We start from the raw sequence: 18819 nt of genomic DNA, 5'->3' as shown, positions 1-18819 counted from the left end.
GGACAGGGGACAGAACGGCCGGGATCCATGGAGGCGTTCCTGAGTTATTACCTCATACAGAGACAGGGGACAGAACGGCCGGGATCCATGGAGGCGTTCCTGAGTTATTACCTCATAGAGGGACAGGAGACAGAACGGCCGGGATCCATGGAGGCGTTCCTGAGTTATTACCTCATACAGGGACAGGGGACAGAACGGCCGGGATCCATGGAGACGTTCCTGAGTTATTACCTCATACAGAGACAGGGGAAAGAACGGCCGGGATCCATGGAGGCGTTCCTGAGTTATTACCTCATACAGGGACAGGGGACAGAACGGCCGGGATCCATGGAGACGTTCCTGAGTTATTACCTCATACAGGGACAGGGGACAGAACGGCCGGGATCCATGGAGACGTTCCTGAGTTATTACCTCATACAGGGACAGGGGACAGAACGGCCGGGATCCATGGAGACGTTCCTGAGTTATTACCTCATACAGGGGACAGAACGGCCGGGATCCATGGAGGCGTTCCTGAGTTATTACCTCATACAGAGACAGGGGACAGAACGGCCGGGATCCATGGAGGCGTTCCTGAGTTATTACCTCATACAGGGACAGGGGACAGAACGGCCGGGATCCATGGAGACGTTCCTGAGTTATTACCTCATACAGGGACAGGGGACAGAACGGCCGGGATCCATGGAGGCGTTCCTGAGTTATTACCTCATACAGAGACAGGGGACAGAACGGCCGGGATCCATGGAGGCGTTCCTGAGTTATTACCTCATACAGGGACAGGAGACAGAACGGCCGGGATCCATGGAGGCGTTCCTGAGTTATTACCTCATACAGGGACAGGGGACAGAACGGCCGGGATCCATGGAGGCGTTCCTGAGTTATTACCTCATACAGAGACAGGGGACAGAACAGCCGGGATCCATGGAGACGTTCCTGAGTTATTACCTCATACAGAGACAGGGGACAGAACGGCCGGGATCCATGGAGGCGTTCCTGAGTTATTACCTCATACAGGGACAGGGGACAGAACGGCCGGGATCCATGGAGGCGTTCCTGAGTTATTACCTCATACAGAGACAGGGGACAGAACGGCCGGGATCCATGGAGGCGTTCCTGAGTTATTACCTCATACAGGGACAGGGGACAGAACGGCCGGGATCCATGGAGGCGTTCCTGAGTTATTACCTCATACAGGGACAGGGGACAGAACGGCCGGGATCCATGGAGGCGTTCCTGAGTTATTACCTCATACAGGGACAGGGGACAGAACGGCCGGGATCCATGGAGGCGTTCCTGAGTTATTACCTCATACAGGGACAGGGGACAGAACGGCCGGGATCCATGGAGGCGTTCCTGAGTTATTACCTCATACAGGGACAGGGGACAGAACAGCCGGGATCCATGGAGGCGTTCCTGAGTTATTACCTCATACAGGGACAGGGGACAGAACGGCCGGGATCCATGGAGGCGTTCCTGAGTTATTACCTCATACAGGGACAGGGGACAGAACGGCCGGGATCCATGGAGGCGTTCCTGAGTTATTACCTCATACAGAGACAGGGGACAGAACAGCCGGGATCCATGGAGGCGTTCCTGAGTTATTACCTCATACAGGGACAGGGGACAGGGGACAGAACGGCCGGGATCCATTGAGACGTTCCTGAGTTATTACCTCATACAGGGACAGGGGACAGAACAGCCGGGATCCATGGAGACGTTCCTGAGTTATTACCTCATACAGAGACAGGGGACAGAACGGCCGGGATCCATGGAGGCGTTCCTGAGTTATTACCTCATACAGGGACAGGGGTGAGAACGGCCGGGATCCATGGAGGCGTTCCTGAGTTATTACCTCATACAGGGAGAGGGGACAGAACGGCCGGGATCCATGGAGGCGTTCCTGAGTTATTACCTCATACAGGGACAGGGGACAGAACGGCCGGGATCCATGGAGGCGTTCCTGAGTTATTACCTCATACAGGGACAGGGGACAGAACGGCCGGGATCCATGGAGGCGTTCCTGAGTTATTACCTCATACAGAGACAGGGGACAGAACGGCCGGGATCCATTGAGACGTTCCTGAGTTATTACCTCATACAGGGACAGAGGACAGAACGGCCGGGATCCATGGAGGCGTTCCTGAGTTATTACCTCATACAGGGACAGGGGACAGAACGGCCGGGATCCATGGAGGCGTTCCTGAGTTATTACCTCATACAGGGACAGGGGTGAGAACGGCCGGGATCCATGGAGGCGTTCCCGAGTTATTACCTCATACAGGGACAGGGGACAGAACGGCCGGGATCCATGGAGGCGTTCCCGAGTTATTACCTCATACAGAGACAGGGGACAGAACGGCCGGGATCCATGGAGACGTTCCCGAGTTATTACCTCATACAGGGACAGAGGACAGAACGGCCGAGATCCATGGAGGCGTTCCTGAGTTATTACCTCATACAGGGACAGGGGACAGAACGGCCGGGATCCATGGAGGCGTTCCTGAGTTATTACCTCATACAGGGACAGGGGTGAGAACGGCCGGGATCCATGGAGGCGTTCCTGAGTTATTACCTCATACAGGGACAGGGGACAGAACGGCCGGGATCCATGGAGGCGTTCCTGAGTTATTACCTCATACAGAGACAGGGGACAGAACGGCCGGGATCCATGGAGGCGTTCCTGAGTTATTACCTCATACAGGGACAGGGGTGAGAACGGCCGGGATCCATGGAGGCGTTCCTGAGTTATTACCTCATACAGAGACAGGGGACAGAACGGCCGGGATCCATGGAGGCGTTCCTGAGTTATTACCTCATACAGAGACAGGGGACAGAACGGCCGGGATCCATGGAGGCGTTCCTGAGTTATTACCTCATACAGGGACAGGGGACAGAACGGCCGGGATCCATGGAGGCGTTCCTGAGTTATTACCTCATACAGAGACAGGGGACAGAACGGCCGGGATCCATGGAGGCGTTCCTGAGTTATTACCTCATACAGAGACAGGGGACAGAACGGCCGGGATCCATGGAGACGTTCCTGAGTTATTACCTCATACAGGGACAGGGGACAGAACGGCCGGGATCCATGGAGGCGTTCCTGAGTTATTACCTCATACAGGGACAGGGGACAGAACGGCCGGGATCCATGGAGACGTTCCTGAGTTATTACCTCATACAGAGACAGGGGTGAGAACGGCCGGGATCCATGGAGGCGTTCCTGAGTTATTACCTCATACAGGGACAGGGGACAGAACGGCCGGGATCCATGGAGGCGTTCCTGAGTTATTACCTCATACAGGGACAGGGGACAGAACGGCCGGGATCCATGGAGACGTTCCTGAGTTATTACCTCATACAGAGACAGGGGTGAGAACGGCCGGGATCCATGGAGGCGTTCCTGAGTTATTACCTCATACAGGGACAGGGGACAGAACGGCCGGGATCCATGGAGGCGTTCCTGAGTTATTACCTCATACAGGGACAGGGGACAGAACGGCCGGGATCCATGGAGACGTTCCTGAGTTATTACCTCATACAGGGACAGGGGACAGAACGGCCGGGATCCATGGAGGCGTTCCTGAGATATTACCTCATACAGGGACAGGGGACAGAACGGCCGGGATCCATAGAGGCGTTCCTGAGTTATTACCTCATACAGGGACAGGGGACAGAACGGCCGGGATCCATGGAGGCGTTCCTGAGTTATTACCTCATACAGGGACAGGGGACAGAACGCCCGGGATCCATGGAGACGTTCCTGAGTTATTACCTCATACAGGGACAGGGGACAGAACGGCCGGGATCCATGGAGACGTTCCTGAGTTATTACCTCATACAGGGACAGGGGACAGAACGGCCGGGATCCATGGAGGCGTTCCTGAGTTATTACCTCATACAGGGACAGGGGACAGAACGGCCGGGATCCATGGAGGCGTTCCTGAGTTATTACCTCATACAGGGACAGGGGACAGAACGGCCGGGATCCAAGGAGACGTTCCTGAGTTATTACCTCATACAGGGACAGGGGACAGAACGGCCGGGATCCATGGAGACGTTCCTGAGTTATTACCTCATACAGGGACAGGGGACAGAACGGCCGGGATCCATGGAGACGTTCCTGAGTTATTACCTCATACAGAGACAGGGGACAGAACGGCCGGGATCCATGGAGACGTTCCTGAGTTATTACCTCATACAGGGACAGGGGACAGAACGGCCGGGATCCATGGAGGCGTTCCTGAGTTATTACCTCATACAGGGACAGGGGACAGAACGGCCGGGATCCATGGAGGCGTTCCTGAGTTATTACCTCATACAGGGACAGGGGACAGAACGGCCGGGATCCATGGAGGCGTTCCTGAGTTATTACCTCATACAGGGACAGGGGACAGAACGGCCGGGATCCATGGAGACGTTCCTGAGTTATTACCTCATACAGGGACAGGGGACAGAACGGCCGGGATCCATGGAGGCGTTCCTGAGTTATTACCTCATACAGAGACAGGGGACAGAACGGCCGGGATCCATGGAGGCGTTCCTGAGTTATTACCTCATAGAGGGACAGGGGACAGAACGGCCGGGATCCATGGAGGCGTTCCTGAGTTATTACCTCATACAGGGACAGGAGACAGAACGGCCGGGATCCATGGAGGCGTTCCTGAGTTATTACCTCATACAGGGACAGGGGACAGAACGGCCGGGATCCATGGAGGCGTTCCTGAGTTATTACCTCATACAGAGACAGGGGACAGAACGGCCGGGATCCATGGAGGCGTTCCTGAGTTATTACCTCATACAGGGACAGGGGACAGAACGGCCGGGATCCATGGAGGCGTTCCTGAGTTATTACCTCATACAGGGACAGGAGACAGAACGGCCGGGATCCATGGAGACGTTCCTGAGTTATTACCTCATACAGGGACAGGAGACAGAACGGCCGGGATCCATGGAGACGTTCCTGAGTTATTACCTCATAGAGGCACAGGGGACAGAACGGCCGGGATCCATGGAGACGTTCCTGAGTTATTACCTCATACAGGGACAGGAGACAGAACGGCCGGGATCCATGGAGACGTTCCTGAGTTATTACCTCATAGAGGCACAGGGGACAGAACGGCCGGGATCCATGGAGGCGTTCCTGAGTTATTACCTCATACAGGGACAGGGGACAGAACGGCCGGGATCCATGGAGGCGTTCCTGAGTTATTACCTCATACAGGGACAGGGGACAGAACGGCCGGGATCCATGGAGGCGTTCCTGAGTTATTACCTCATACAGGGGACAGAACGGCCGGGATCCATGGAGACGTTCCTGAGTTATTACCTCATAGAGGGACAGGGGACAGAACGGCCGGGATCCATGGAGACGTTCCTGAGTTATTACCTCATACAGGGACAGGGGACAGAACGGCAGGAAACGGCTCGGGCATGAAGGGGTTAAGGGAGCGGCGCCGCGACTGCAGCCAACAGGGCGAGCGGCCGCGCACTTCGGCCCAGGCAGTCCCAAGCAAGCAACGTCCACTTACCTGATCTGTCAGCCCAAAACACAACACCTGTCGCCATGACACCTGAGGCTTCCTCCTGTCTGCCGCATGGAGGAGGCGCCGCCCCTTCTGGTCACATGGGCGTGACGTCACCACAGCTCGTTCAGGCTCCCAGGATTTAGCCTCTACACTGTCAGAACACTCCCCCTCAAGGTATGACACGCCCCTAGAAATGACGTCACACATGGACGGCGCCCATATAGTTAAGTATCTAGCATATCGCTGGTGTCCGCCCTCCGGAGATCATGTGACCCCTGACTCCTCCTCTCCTGTGACCTCATCACAGGTCCTGTGCACAGAGCAGCCATATATGTGGAGTGCGGCCCTGCAGGTGGAGGTATGTGGAGATTCCCCCCATTACTGAGCGCGGGGGACATTAACCCCTTCTGCACTGAGGCGCTCTTGGGGTTTTGTTGCCCCTTTATATATGCATCCTGATCCCTTGTCCTGCTCCACCCCCCATAAATCCATACAGACCCCAATATATATATATATATATATACATCCTGGCTCTTATGCATCTTGGCCCCAATATATCCATCCTAGCTTCTTATCCTGGCCCCCCCCCTGTGTATCTATCCTGGCCCCCCCATGTGTATCCATCCTGGCCCCCCCATGTGTATCCATCCTGGCCCCCCCATGTGTATCCATCCTGGCCCCCCCATGTGTTTCCATCCTGACCCCCCCATGTGTTTCCATCCTGGCCCCCCCATGTGTATCCATCCTGACCCCCCCATGTTTATCCATCCTGGCCCCCCCATGTTTATCCATCCTGGCCCCCCCGTGTGTATCCATCCTGGCCCCCCATGTGTATCCATCCTGGCCCCCCCATGTGTATCCATCCTAGCCCCCCCATGTGTATCCATCCTAGCCCCCCCATGTGTATCCATCCTAGCCCCCCCATGTGTATCCATCCTAGCCCCCCCGTGTTTATCCATCCTGGCCCCCCCCGTGTGTATCCATCCTGGCCCCCCCATGTGTATCCATCCTGGCCCCCCCATGTGTATCCATCCTAGCCCCCCCATGTGTATCCATCCTAGCCCCCCCATGTGTATCCATCCTAGCCCCCCCATGTGTATCCATCCTGACCCCCCCATGTGTATCCATCCTGGCCCCCCCATGTGTATCCATCCTGGCTCCCCATGTGTCTCCATCCTGCCCCCCATGTGTATCCATCCTGGCCCCCCATGTGTCTCCATCCTGGCCCCCCCATGTGTATCCATCCTGACCCCCCCATGTGTATCCATCCTGGCCCCCCCATGTGTATCCATCCTGGCCCCCCCATGTGTATCCATCCTGGCCCCCCCATGTGTTTCCATCCTGACCCCCCCATGTGTTTCCATCCTGGCCCCCCCATGTGTATCCATCCTGGCCCCCCCATGTTTATCCATCCTGGCCCCCCCATGTTTATCCATCCTGGCCCCCCCGTGTGTATCCATCCTGGCCCCCCATGTGTATCCATCCTGGCCCCCCCATGTGTATCCATCCTAGCCCCCCCATGTGTATCCATCCTAGCCCCCCCATGTGTATCCATCCTAGCCCCCCCGTGTTTATCCATCCTGGCCCCCCCCGTGTGTATCCATCCTGGCCCCCCCATGTGTATCCATCCTAGCCCCCCCATGTGTATCCATCCTAGCCCCCCCATGTGTATCCATCCTAGCCCCCCCATGTGTATCCATCCTGACCCCCCCATGTGTATCCATCCTAGCCCCCCATGTGTATCCATCCTGGCCCCCCCATGTGTATCCATCCTGGCCCCCCCATGTGTATCCATCCTGGCCCCCCCATGTGTATCCATCCTGGCCCTCTCGTATGTATCCATCCTGGCCCTCTCGTATGTATCCATCCTGGCCCTCTCGTATGTATCCATCCTGGCCCCCCCGTATGTATCCATCCTGGCCCCCCCATGTGTATCCATCCTGGCCCCCCCATGTGTATCCATTCTGGCCCCCAGGGCTGTGGAGTCGGTAAGCCAAACCTGCGACTCCGACTCCACGACTCCGACTCCCACACATATTGCTTATATTTAAGTGAAAAATTTATTGTAGTACAATGTGAACCTCAGACATTTAATCATTTTTATGATCCAATAATCAAGATATTTAGATAGAACAGAATATATATTGGTGTACTACCCGGTTTTCATTCTTTTTGGTACAGATACGATATGGATAGACAGATATGGATAGAGCAGATTTCTAATCTGCTTTTGCTATTGAAAACATTATCTATGAGCTCAAAAACCTTTCAAGTGATGCAGTTTTTTAAAAAGATGATCAGCTTTTGCACCTGAAAAACGTATCCTCAAAAAACGCTGTGTGTGAATGTAGCCTTAGATCAGGAATATAACAGCCATTTATAGGACATTTCATAACTTTCCCAAACTCCTATGAAAAAATATTCAGCACATCCTGCATTGAATTACTGTACCCAATTTATTATATATTTTAGGAGTCGGTCCATTTTATACCGACTCCAACTCCGACTCCACCAAAATGAGCACCGACTACGACTCCACGACTCCGACTCCGACTCCACAGCCCTGCTGGCCCCGCCATGTGTATCCATCCTGGCCCCCCATGTGTATCCATCCTGGCCCCCCCCATGTGTATCCATCCTGGCCCCCCCCATGTGTATCCATCCTGGCCCCCCCATGTGTATCCATCCTGGCCCCCCCATGTGTATGCATCCTGGCCCCCCATGTGTATGCATCCTGGCCCCCCATGTGTATGCATCCTGGCCCCCCATGTGTATGCATCCTGGCCCCCCATGTGTATGCATCCTGGCCCCCCATGTGTATCCATCCTGGACCCCCCATGTGTATCCATCCTGGACCCCCCATGTGTATCCATCCTGGACCCCCCATGTGTATCCATCCTGGACCCCCCATGTGTATCCATCCTGGACCCCCATGGGTATCCATCCTGGACCCCCCATGTGTATCCATCCTGGACCCCCCATGTGTATCCATCCTGGCCCTCTCGTATGTATCCATCCTGGCCCCCCCTGTGTCGCCTTCCTGGCCCCCCATGTGTCGCCATCCTGGCCCCCCATGTGTCGCCATCCTGGCCCCCCATGTGTCGCCATCCTGGCCCCCCATGTGTCGCCATCCTGGCCCCCCATGTGTCGCCATCCTGGCCCCCCATGTGTCGCCATCCTGGCCCCCCATGTGTCGCCATCCTGGCCCTCCGTGTGTGTCCATCCTGGCCCCCCGTGTGTAGCCATCCTGGCCCCCCCCGTGTGTAGCCATCCTGGCCCCCCCCGTGTGTAGCCATCCTGCCCCCCCCCGTGTGTAGCCATCCTGCCCCCCCCCGTGTGTAGCCATCCTGCCCCCCCCGTGTGTAGCCATCCTGCCCCCCCTGTGTGTAGCCATCCTGGCCCCCCCCCCCCGTGTGTAGCCATCCTGGCCCCCCCCCCCGTGTGTAGCCATCCTGGCCCCCCCCCCCGTGTGTAGCCATCCTGGCCCCCCCCCCCGTGTGTAGCCATCCTGGCCCCCCCCCCCCGTGTGTAGCCATCCTGGCCCCCCCCCCGTGTGTAGCCATCCTGGCCCCCCCCCCGTGTGTAGCCATCCTGGCCCCCCCCCCCGTGTGTAGCCATCCTGGCCCCCCCCCCCGTGTGTAGCCATCCTGGCCCCCCCCCCGTGTGTAGCCATCCTGGCCCCCCCCCGTGTGTAGCCATCCTGGCCCCCCCCCCGTGTGTAGCCATCCTGGCCCCCCCCCCCGTGTGTAGCCATCCTGGCCCCCCCCCTTGTGTAGCCATCCTGGCCCCCCCCCCCGTGTGTAGCCATCCTGCCCCCCCCCCGTGTGTAGCCATCCTGCCCCCCCCCCGTGTGTAGCCATCCTGCCCCCCTATTTGTATCTATCCTGGTCCCCCCAATGTGTCTCTATCTTGGCCATCCATTTTCATCCATCCTGGCCCCCCATGTGTCTCCATCCTGGCCCCCCATGTGTCTCCATCCTGGCCCCCCATGTGTGTCCATCCTGGCCCCCCATGTGTGTCCATCCTGGCACCCCATGTGTGTCCATCCTGGCACCCCATGTGTGTCCATCCTGGCACCCCATGTGTGTCCATCCTGGCACCCCATGTGTGTCCATCGTGGCACCCCATGTGTGTCCATTGTGGCACCCCATGTGTGTCCATTGTGGCACCCCATGTGTGTCCATTGTGGCACCCCATGTGTGTCCATGCTGCCCCCCTGTTATCAATGGGTCATCGAGGAGGATGGAGCAATAGGCTAAGCCACCAGAAAACCAGAGAGGTTGGTCACTCAGCGGATTGCAGACCCTTAATCTTAACAACACAACTAGCAGTAGCCATGGGGCGTACCTACGATGCCCTAGACGCCTCAGCACAGCCGGAGAGATAACTAAGCCTGAAGTAAGAAAGGTGAAATCTAAACTTCCCCGGAGCAGACCCTAAAGGAATAGATAGCCCCCAAACATATATTGTCCGTGAGACGAGATGAAGCACAAACACAGGCAGAAAATAGATTGAGCAAATGGTGGGGCCCAAGCTGTCTAGATAGGACAGGAAAGGCACTGTCTGCAATCACGCAAAAGACCCTAAAAATTCCAACACGTCTGATGTGCAAAATTACTGAGGTTACACAACCTCGCCCCCACTATTTCAGCGCTCAGGTGTGAACTGGCAGCAAGCAACAGGCTAATACAGCAGGAGGCAGAGCAAACCATGTGTTTCCATCCTCGCTCCACCATGTGTATCCATCCTGGCGCCCCCTATGTGTATCCATCCTGCCCCCCATGTGTATCCATCCTAGCACCCCATGTGTATCCATCCTGGCCCCCCATGTGTCTCCTTCCTGGCCCCCCATGTGTATTCTTCCTGGACCCCCCATGTGTAGCCATCCTGGACCCCCCATGTGTATCCATCCTGCCCCCCCATGTGTATCCATCCTGCCCCCCCCATGTGTATCCATCCTGCCCCCCCCATGTGTATCCATCCTGCCCCCCCATGTGTATCCATCCTGGCCCCCCCATGTGTATCCATCCTGGCCCCCCCATGTGTATCCATCCTGGCCCCCCCATGTGTATCCATCCTGGCCCCCCCATGTGTATCCATCCTGGCCCCCCCATGTGTATCCATCCTGGCCCCCCCATGTGTATCCATCCTGGCCCCCCCATGTGTATCCATCCTGGCCCCCCCATGTGTATCCATCCTGGCCCCCCCATGTGTATCCATCCTGGCCCCCCACGTGTATCCATCCTGGCCCCCCACGTGTATCCATCCTGGCCCCCCATGTGTGTCCATCCTGGCCCCCCATGTGTATCTACCCTGGCCACACCATGTGTGTCCATCCTGGCCCCCCATGTGTGTCCATCCTGGCCCCCCATGTGTATCCATCCTGGCCCCCCATGTGTATCCATCCTGGCCCCCCATGTGTATCCATCCTGGCCCCCCATGTGTATCCATCCTGGCCCACCATGTGTATCCATCCTGGCTCCCATGTGTGTCCATCCTGGCCCTCCCATATGCATCCATCCTGGCACCCCATATGCATCCATCCTGGCACCCCATATGCATCCATCCTGGCCCCCCCATGTGTGTCCATCCTTGCCCCCCCATGTGTGTCCATCCTTGCCCCCCCCATGTGTGTCCATCCTTGCCCCCCCCATGTGTGTCCATCCTTGCCCCCCCCATGTGTGTCCATCCTTGCCCCCCCCATGTGTGTCCATCCTTGCCCCCCCATGTGTGTCCATCCTTGCCCCCCATGTGTGTCCATCCTTGCCCCCCCATGTGTGTCCATCCTTGCCCCCCCATGTGTGTCCATCCTTGCCCCCCCATGTGTGTCCATCCTTGCCCCCCCATGTGTGTCCATCCTTGCCCCCCCATGTGTGTCCATCCTTGCCCCCCCATGTGTGTCCATCCTTGCCCCCCCATGTGTGTCCATCCTTGCCCCCCCATGTGTGTCCATCCTTGCCCCCCCATGTGTGTCCATCCTTGCCCCCCCATGTGTGTCCATCCTTGCCCCCCCATGTGTGTCCATCCTTGCCCCCCCATGTGTGTCCATCCTTGCCCCCCCATGTGTGTCCATCCTTGCCCCCCCATGTGTGTCCATCCTTGCCCCCCCATGTGTGTCCATCCTTGCCCCCCCATGTGTGTCCATCCTTGCCCCCCCATGTGTGTCCATCCTTGCCCCCCCATGTGTGTCCATCCTTGCCCCCCCATGTGTGTCCATCCTTGCCCCCCCATGTGTGTCCATCCTTGCCCCCCCATGTGTGTCCATCCTTGCCCCCCCATGTGTGTCCATCCTTGCCCCCCCATGTGTGTCCATCCTTGCCCCCCCATGTGTGTCCATCCTTGCCCCCCCATGTGTGTCCGTCCTTGCCCCCCCATGTGTGTCCGTCCTTGCCCCCCCATGTGTGTCCGTCCTTGCCCCCCCATGTGTGTCCGTCCTTGCCCCCCCATGTGTGTCCGTCCTTGCCCCCCCATGTGTGTCCGTCCTTGCCCCCCCATGTGTGTCCGTCCTTGCCCCCCCATGTGTGTCCGTCCTTGCCCCCCCATGTGTGTCCGTCCTTGCCCCCCCATGTGTGTCCGTCCTTGCCCCCCCATGTGTGTCCGTCCTTGCCCCCCCATGTGTGTCCGTCCTTGCCCCCCCATGTGTGTCCGTCCTTGCCCCCCCATGTGTGTCCGTCCTTGCCCCCCCATGTGTGTCCGTCCTTGCCCCCCCATGTGTGTCCGTCCTGGCCCCCCCATGTGTCTCTGTCCTGGCCCCCCATGTGTCTCTGTCCTAGAATCATAGAATCATAGAATCGTAGAGTTGGAAGGGACCTCCTGGGCCATCTGGTCCAACCCCCTGCTCAAAGCAGGATTCGCTAAATCATCCCAGTCAGATGTCTGTCCAGCCTCTGTTTGAAGACTTCCATTGAAGGAGAACTCACCACTTCTCGTGGCAGCCTGTTCCACTCATTGATCACTCTAACTGTCAAAAAGTTTTTTCTAATATCTAATCTGTGTCTCCTCCCATTCAGTTTCATCCCATTGCTTCTAGTCTTTCCTTGTGCAAATGAGAATAAAGTTGATCCTTCTACAATGTGACAGCCCTTTAGATATTTGTAGACAGCAATTAAGTCTCCTCTCAGTCTTCTCTTTTGCAAACTAAATATTCCCAAATCCTGCAACCTTTCCTCATAAGACAGGGTTTGCAGACCGGTCACCATTCTGGTCGCTCTTTTCTGAACTTGCTCCAGTTTGTTGATGTCTTTTTTAAAATGTGGTGCCCAAAACTGGACACAATATTCCAGATGAGGTCTGACCAAAGAGGAGTAGAGGGAAATAATGACTTCACGTGATCTAGACTGTATGCTTCTGTTAATACATCCTAGAACTGCATTTGCCTTTTTTGCTGCTGCATCACACTGTTGACTCATATTCAGTCTGTGATCTATTAGTATACCCAAGTCTTTTTCACATGTGCTGTCACTTAGCCCTATTCCTCCCATTCTATATATGCTTTTTTCATTTTTATTGCCCAGATGTAGTACTTTGCATTTCTCCCTGTTAAAAACCATTCTGTTAGTTACTGCCCACTTCTCCAGTTTATTTAAATCTTTTTGAATCCTCTCTCTCTCTTCTCTAGTATTAGCTATCCCTCCTAGCTTTGTGTCATCAGCAAATTTAATCAGTTTACCCTCAATTCCTTCATCTAAATCGTTGATAAAGATGTTGAACAATACAGGGCCCAGGACAGAGCCCTGTGGTACCCCACTTGAGACATTCTTCCAACTGGATGTGCAGCCATTTACGACCACTCTTTGGGTCCGATCACTAAGCCAGCTATGAATCCACCTAACAGTTGCCTTGTCCATTCCATACTTAGTCATTTTTTCAATAAGGATTGTATGAGAGACTTTGTCAAATGCTTTGCTGAAGTCAAGATATACTATATCTACAGCATTTCCTTGATCCACCCAATCAGTGATACCGTCATAGAAGGAAATTAAGTTAGTCTGACATGACTTATTAGTTACAAACCCATGCTGACTCTGTTTGATCACTTCATTCTTATCCAGGTATTGACTTAAATGTTGTTTAATAATTTGTTCAAAGATCTTTCCTGGTATAGAAGTCAGACTCACCGGCCTATAGTTGCCTGGGTCCACCTTCTTCCCCTTTTTGAAGATAGGAACAACATTTGCTCTTCTCCAGTCTTCTGGCACTTCTCCTGTTCTCCAAGAATTTTCAAAGATTATGGAGAGTGGTTCAGAAATTTCTTCTGCTATCTCCTTCAGTACTCTGGGGTGTAATTCATCTGGACCTGGAGACTTGAATTCATTTAGGTTAGCTAAGTGTTTCCTCACTATCCTTCTGTTTATAGATATCCTGGATTCTTCTATTCCCTTAATAGGACAGTGAATAACAGTTGGTGTTACATTTCCTTTCTGAGAGAAAACAGATGCAAAATAGGAATTTAAAAGTTCAGCCTTCTCAACATCCTGTCTTACCATTTCATCATTTTCATCCTGTAAAAATCCTATAGCATCTTTGACTTTTCTTTTACTTTTGACATATCCCCAAAATCCTTTATTATTGCTTTTGACATCTCTTGCAAGCCTCAATTCATTTTCAGCTTTAGCTAATCTGATTTGTGCCCTGCAGATTCTGCAGACAGCATTATATTCTTCTTTAGATATGCCTCCCTCTTTCCATTTTATAAACATTTTTTTCTTCCTTTTTAGCATGTGCTTAAGTTCTGTGTTCACCCATCCTGGTTTCCTTAAATGCTTCCTATTCTTCCCTCTTTTCGGAATTGTTAACAACTGTGCTTTGAGAATTTCATTTTTCAAGATTTCCCATCCTTCCTGGACATTTTTGTCTTTAAGGATATCCAGCCATTGGATCCCTCCAATTATCTTTCTGAATCCCTTAAAATCTGCCTTTCTGAAATCTAACCTTGACGTCTGAGTCTTCACAGGTCTTCCGCCTCTAGTTATCCAAAATTCTAAAATAGCATGGTCGCTACCTCCTAGGGTTCCAGCCACTTTTACCTCCTCAACCATTTCCTCCCTGTTTATAAGGATTAGATCCAAGGTAGCAGTTCCCCTTGTTTTCTCCCCTACCTTTTGGAAGATAAAGTTGTCAGCAAGAGAGGATAAGAATTTCCTTGACCTGTTAGTTTTGCCTGAGAGAGATTCCCAACAAATGTCTGGATAGTTGAAATCTCCCATGACAACTATGTCATATTTTTTGGAGAACTTGGCCATTTGATGCATAAAGAGTTCATCCATATCTTCAGCTTGCACAGGCGGCCTGTAGTAAATGCCTACAATGGTGTCCTTTCCATTGTTCTGTCCTTGTATTCTTACCCAAACAGTTTCCACAGAACTCCCAGTCTCTGAAGCTTCAATCTCTGTGCAGATATACGCGTTTCTAACATACAATGCAACACCCCCTCCTCGTTTATCAAGTCTGTTTCTTGCAAATAAGTTGTATCCTTCTAGCCTTGTATTCCAATCATGTGTATCGTCCCACCAAGTTTCAGTGATTCCAATGACATCATATTTCTTTTCCTGTGTTAGTAGTTCCAATTCTCCTTGTTTGTTGCCCATGCTTTGTGCATTAGTATAGAAACATTTTAGTTTGTGATTGGTTTCTCTTTCTCCAATATTTTTATTAATTAGATTCTTTCGTCTTTGTTCTTCCTTTCCACTTCTATTAGCAGAGTTCTCAATAGCATTTGTCAGGTGTATGGCTTTTTCTGGTCTTTTGCTTCCCTTCCCATGTTGTTCTAGTTTAAAGCTCTCCTTACAAGTGTAGCAAGGCGACTTCCAAATACATGCTTTCCAGTCTTCGTAAGGTGCACCCCATCTCTAGCAAGTAGTCCATCGTATAAGTAGTTCACTCCGTGATCCAGAAATCCAAATCGTTGCTGACGGCACCATCGACGTAGCCAGTTGTTCACCTGCAGAATCTTATTCCACCTCCTTGGTCCATGGCCATCCACTGGGAGGATGGAAGAGAAGACCACCTGCGCTCCCAGTTCTTTCACTTTCTTGCCTAAGTCTTCAAAGTCTCTGCAGATGGTTTCCAGGTCGTTTCTTGCGGTGTCATTTGTCCCCACATGTAGTAGCAGGAATGGGTAGTCATCTGTAGGTCTGAAGAGTCCTGATATCCTGTCAGACACATCTTTAATTTTTGCACCTGGAAGACAACACATTTCTCTTGAAGATATATCCGGTCTGCAGATAGCGGCCTCTGTTCCTCTCAACAGGGAATCCCCCATGACCACCACTCTCCGTTTCTTCTTCACAACATTTTTCTTTCTCCATCCTGGAGGACATGGCCCCCCATGTGTCTCCTTCCTGGCCCCCCATGTGTCTCCTTCCTGGCCCCCCATGTGTCTCCTTCCTGGCTCCCCATGTGTATCCATCCTGGCCCCCATGTGTCTCTGTCCTGGCCCCCCATGTGTCTATCCAGGCCCCCATGTGTCTCTGTCCAGGCTCCCATGTGTCTCTGTCCTGGCCCCACATGTGTCTCTATCCTGGCCCCCCCATGTGTATCCATCCTGGCCCCTTGTCCTGGCTTCATGTACATAGGACAAAAAAATAAAGATTCCATTTAACTTCCTGCGCTCCCAGCGCCCTGTGGTGCCCTCCTCCTCTGCGGATCTGGCGCGCACATAGTAAAATGACCGCCAATGTAGCACAGGTCGGCGGTGAATGTGTGCGTGTCGCACTGACGTCATACGCCGGTGACGATGGGTGCACAGTCTTCGGCATTGATTGGGATGTGCACCGCAGTGGTTCAGGTAATGACCGTTGCATGCGCTCGCCCCTGCACAAACTCTGCCTGCACTTTTAAAGGACCCCCGCCCCTAAAATCCGCAGACTTTTTTTTTTTCTTTTTTTCATCTTCTCCTCTCCTTCCCACAACCAAGAGCCCACCGGGGATTTTCCCGATACCCCGCCAGCCCAGTCCGACCCTATATATATAATTTTTTTTTTTCCATTAAGTTGAGAGGTCCAATTCCAGCTATTGCTGTGGGACCTGTGATTTCTATCTACTCCACTGTGTACAGGATAATAGAGTATAATAAAGTAGTTATGGACGTGACGTAACTAACATTGTGCAGGGACTCTGCTTTCCATATAGTGACGGATATTTCTTGTTGCTGAAACTGTGATATTTTTCCCCCTTTAAACCTTTTTAAACCCCTCTGATCAGTGCGATCATACAACATACAAGCCTCTGATGGCTCCGGTGATGCCCTGTACTACTGTAGTGCCGTGTATCATCACTGCCTGTCAGTGTAATACTAACGGCCCCATACACATGAGATCAGAGTTGGCTGAACGGTCATTTGGCAGACGGCGATCTCTCCCGACTCCCCCATACACACAAATATTCCAGCTTTCCTGTGGTCTGTATGAGAGAGTCGCCTCCAGACTCCTCTAGAGGAGGATTATCTACAGGAAGAACAAACGGATTATCCTCTGAAATTCAGGATGTCAGATCCTTCTCTGCCCTGACATCATTTGTCGGGAGGCCCCCAAATACATTACATGGTCGGCCAAACCCCCAGAAATCAGTGCTTTCATGGAACTTTAGTGTAATGTGTATGGGGGGTTATAAGGTAACTTATTGAACGCTGCCTCTGGCCCGGCCTAATAGACCTTCATACATTGCAGCCCAGACCCCGTTATTAGACATGTAAGTATCGTAGTAACTAGGCCGCCCCATACTATCGAGTACTTGGGGGCGGGGGGCATTCAGCCAAACTCTGTCACACCTTCTTAGATGCCATGTTTGCTTTTCAGGGATTTTGTTGCAGCCGCTCGTGTGCCGTCCCTGCGGTGTACATCTATGTTCTGGGGCCCAAAAACCAGAGCTGTGGAGTTGGTAAGCCAAACCTGCGACTCCGACTCCTCAATTTCCCTTACACCGACTCCGACTCCCACATATATTGCTTATATTTAAGTGAAAAATGTATTGTAGTACAATGTGAACATCAGACATTTAATCATTTCTATGATCCAATAATCAAGACATTTAGATAGAACATAATATTTATTGGAATACAACTTTAGAACACAAAAAACTGTAATAAATTGTAAATATGTAATACACTGTATAATATCGATTACATACATATATAACACTATGTAATATACTATGTAAGTGGCAAAAAACAGTTTTCAACACAATCATACTAAATAACATTTGTGCAGTCTATGAATTTGTTCTAAGAAATAGAATTGCCTCCATCAGATCCTCCTTCATAGATGACCTCACATCTGACCTAATAATTTTAAGGCCAGAGAACAACCTCTCTACACTAACTTGGGTTGGAGGCAAAGCCGTAACCACATGGGAACATCTCTAACAATTTCCAGGTATAAAGGAATTGCCTCCTGCACAGTCAGTTTTGATGAACGGTTGAATTTTTTTTCTTTGAGAGCAAGTGAAACATTTTGCTGAAAGATGGTCAATCTGCTGCTATAGGAGACAGAGTGAAATCTTTTTCCTTGCGGCAAAGCTTTGCCTGCTCCATGTCATACAAATACTTGTCAAAGTCAAACTCCTCATCTGATGAGGATGAAGATATGGCAGCAGTAGCACTGTCAGGACCCAAGTCCTCTTGCGCCTGGCAGTCCTCCTGTAGGCTACTCTTCCTAACTGCTACCTCAGTCAGAGCTTCTTTTCCTTTAGTAAGCTGTTGATCATCAAGCAGTATACAATGACTCGGGGCCACATAAACAGCTGCCAGAAAAATTTTATTTTCCAATAGCTGTGTCTCTCTCCGTTTCATTGAAGCAGAAATGCCATCTGCGATTAAACCTCCTCTTTGGGACAGGCAAAATGGTAAGTTCTTCCACTCCCTTATGAAAATGCCAGGAGTTAAATCCTCAGCTTGTAATTTTTTAGTCACGGTAAATGGGTGATTAAGCAATTCCTTCAATTCAGCCACCTGTGTCCATTGACCTTCATTTAGGTTTACCTGAGGGTTCGCCATATCTATAAGAAACGGTTTTAGTTCAAGCAATCGCTAAATCATTAAATAAGTGCTGCCCCACTGATTGGCTTGATCGACAATTGCCCCTTTCCCATCACGTCTCTTCAAGATGGAATCAATTTTAGGGGTTCAGGCGGCAATAACCAATTTCCTCACTTTTCCAACCAGATTTCCAGCATGTCCCTCTTGCAGACTATCTTATTGCCAGCTGCAGCGTGTGCACAACTTTCTCACTTTCTCCAGCTTGGGGCCCAGGAATCGGATCCTGTGCAGGGCAGGCACCCCTCCCCCTCCTCTCTGGTG

At 52.6% G+C, this 18819-nt stretch overlaps 2 protein-coding genes across 5 annotated transcripts in view; one reads left to right on the top strand and one right to left on the bottom strand.

The window, feature by feature from the left end:
- The window catches only part of LOC141078034 (gastrula zinc finger protein XlCGF66.1-like), an 80895-nt gene extending 75148 nt beyond the window's left edge, over nt 1-5747 (bottom strand). For both annotated transcript variants that reach the window (XM_073564840.1, XM_073564842.1), the window contains exon 1: nt 5529-5747. In XM_073564840.1, the coding sequence (XP_073420941.1) occupies nt 5529-5732 (204 nt within the window). In that variant the 5' untranslated portion in view covers nt 5733-5747. The remainder of the gene's footprint in view (nt 1-5528) is intronic.
- LOC141078033 (uncharacterized) overlaps nt 5704-18819 on the top strand; it is a 41113-nt gene continuing 27997 nt past the window's right edge. For 2 of the 3 annotated variants that reach the window (XM_073564838.1, XM_073564837.1), the window contains exon 1: nt 5704-5883. In XM_073564838.1, coding sequence (XP_073420939.1) covers nt 5719-5883 — 165 coding nt within the window. In that variant the 5' untranslated portion in view covers nt 5704-5718. Of the gene's footprint in view, nt 5884-17320; nt 17403-18819 lie in introns of all 3 variants that reach the window. The other variant, XM_073564839.1, reaches the window with a different exon arrangement.

Source organism: Dendrobates tinctorius, unplaced genomic scaffold (assembly GCF_039654945.1).
Source record: "Dendrobates tinctorius isolate UK_male_01 unplaced genomic scaffold, ASM3965494v1 ptg000491l, whole genome shotgun sequence".
NCBI lineage: Eukaryota > Metazoa > Chordata > Amphibia > Anura > Dendrobatidae > Dendrobates > Dendrobates tinctorius.
The sequence above is the reverse complement of the archived record's forward strand: the minus strand, read 5'-3'. Positions and strand labels throughout refer to the sequence as shown.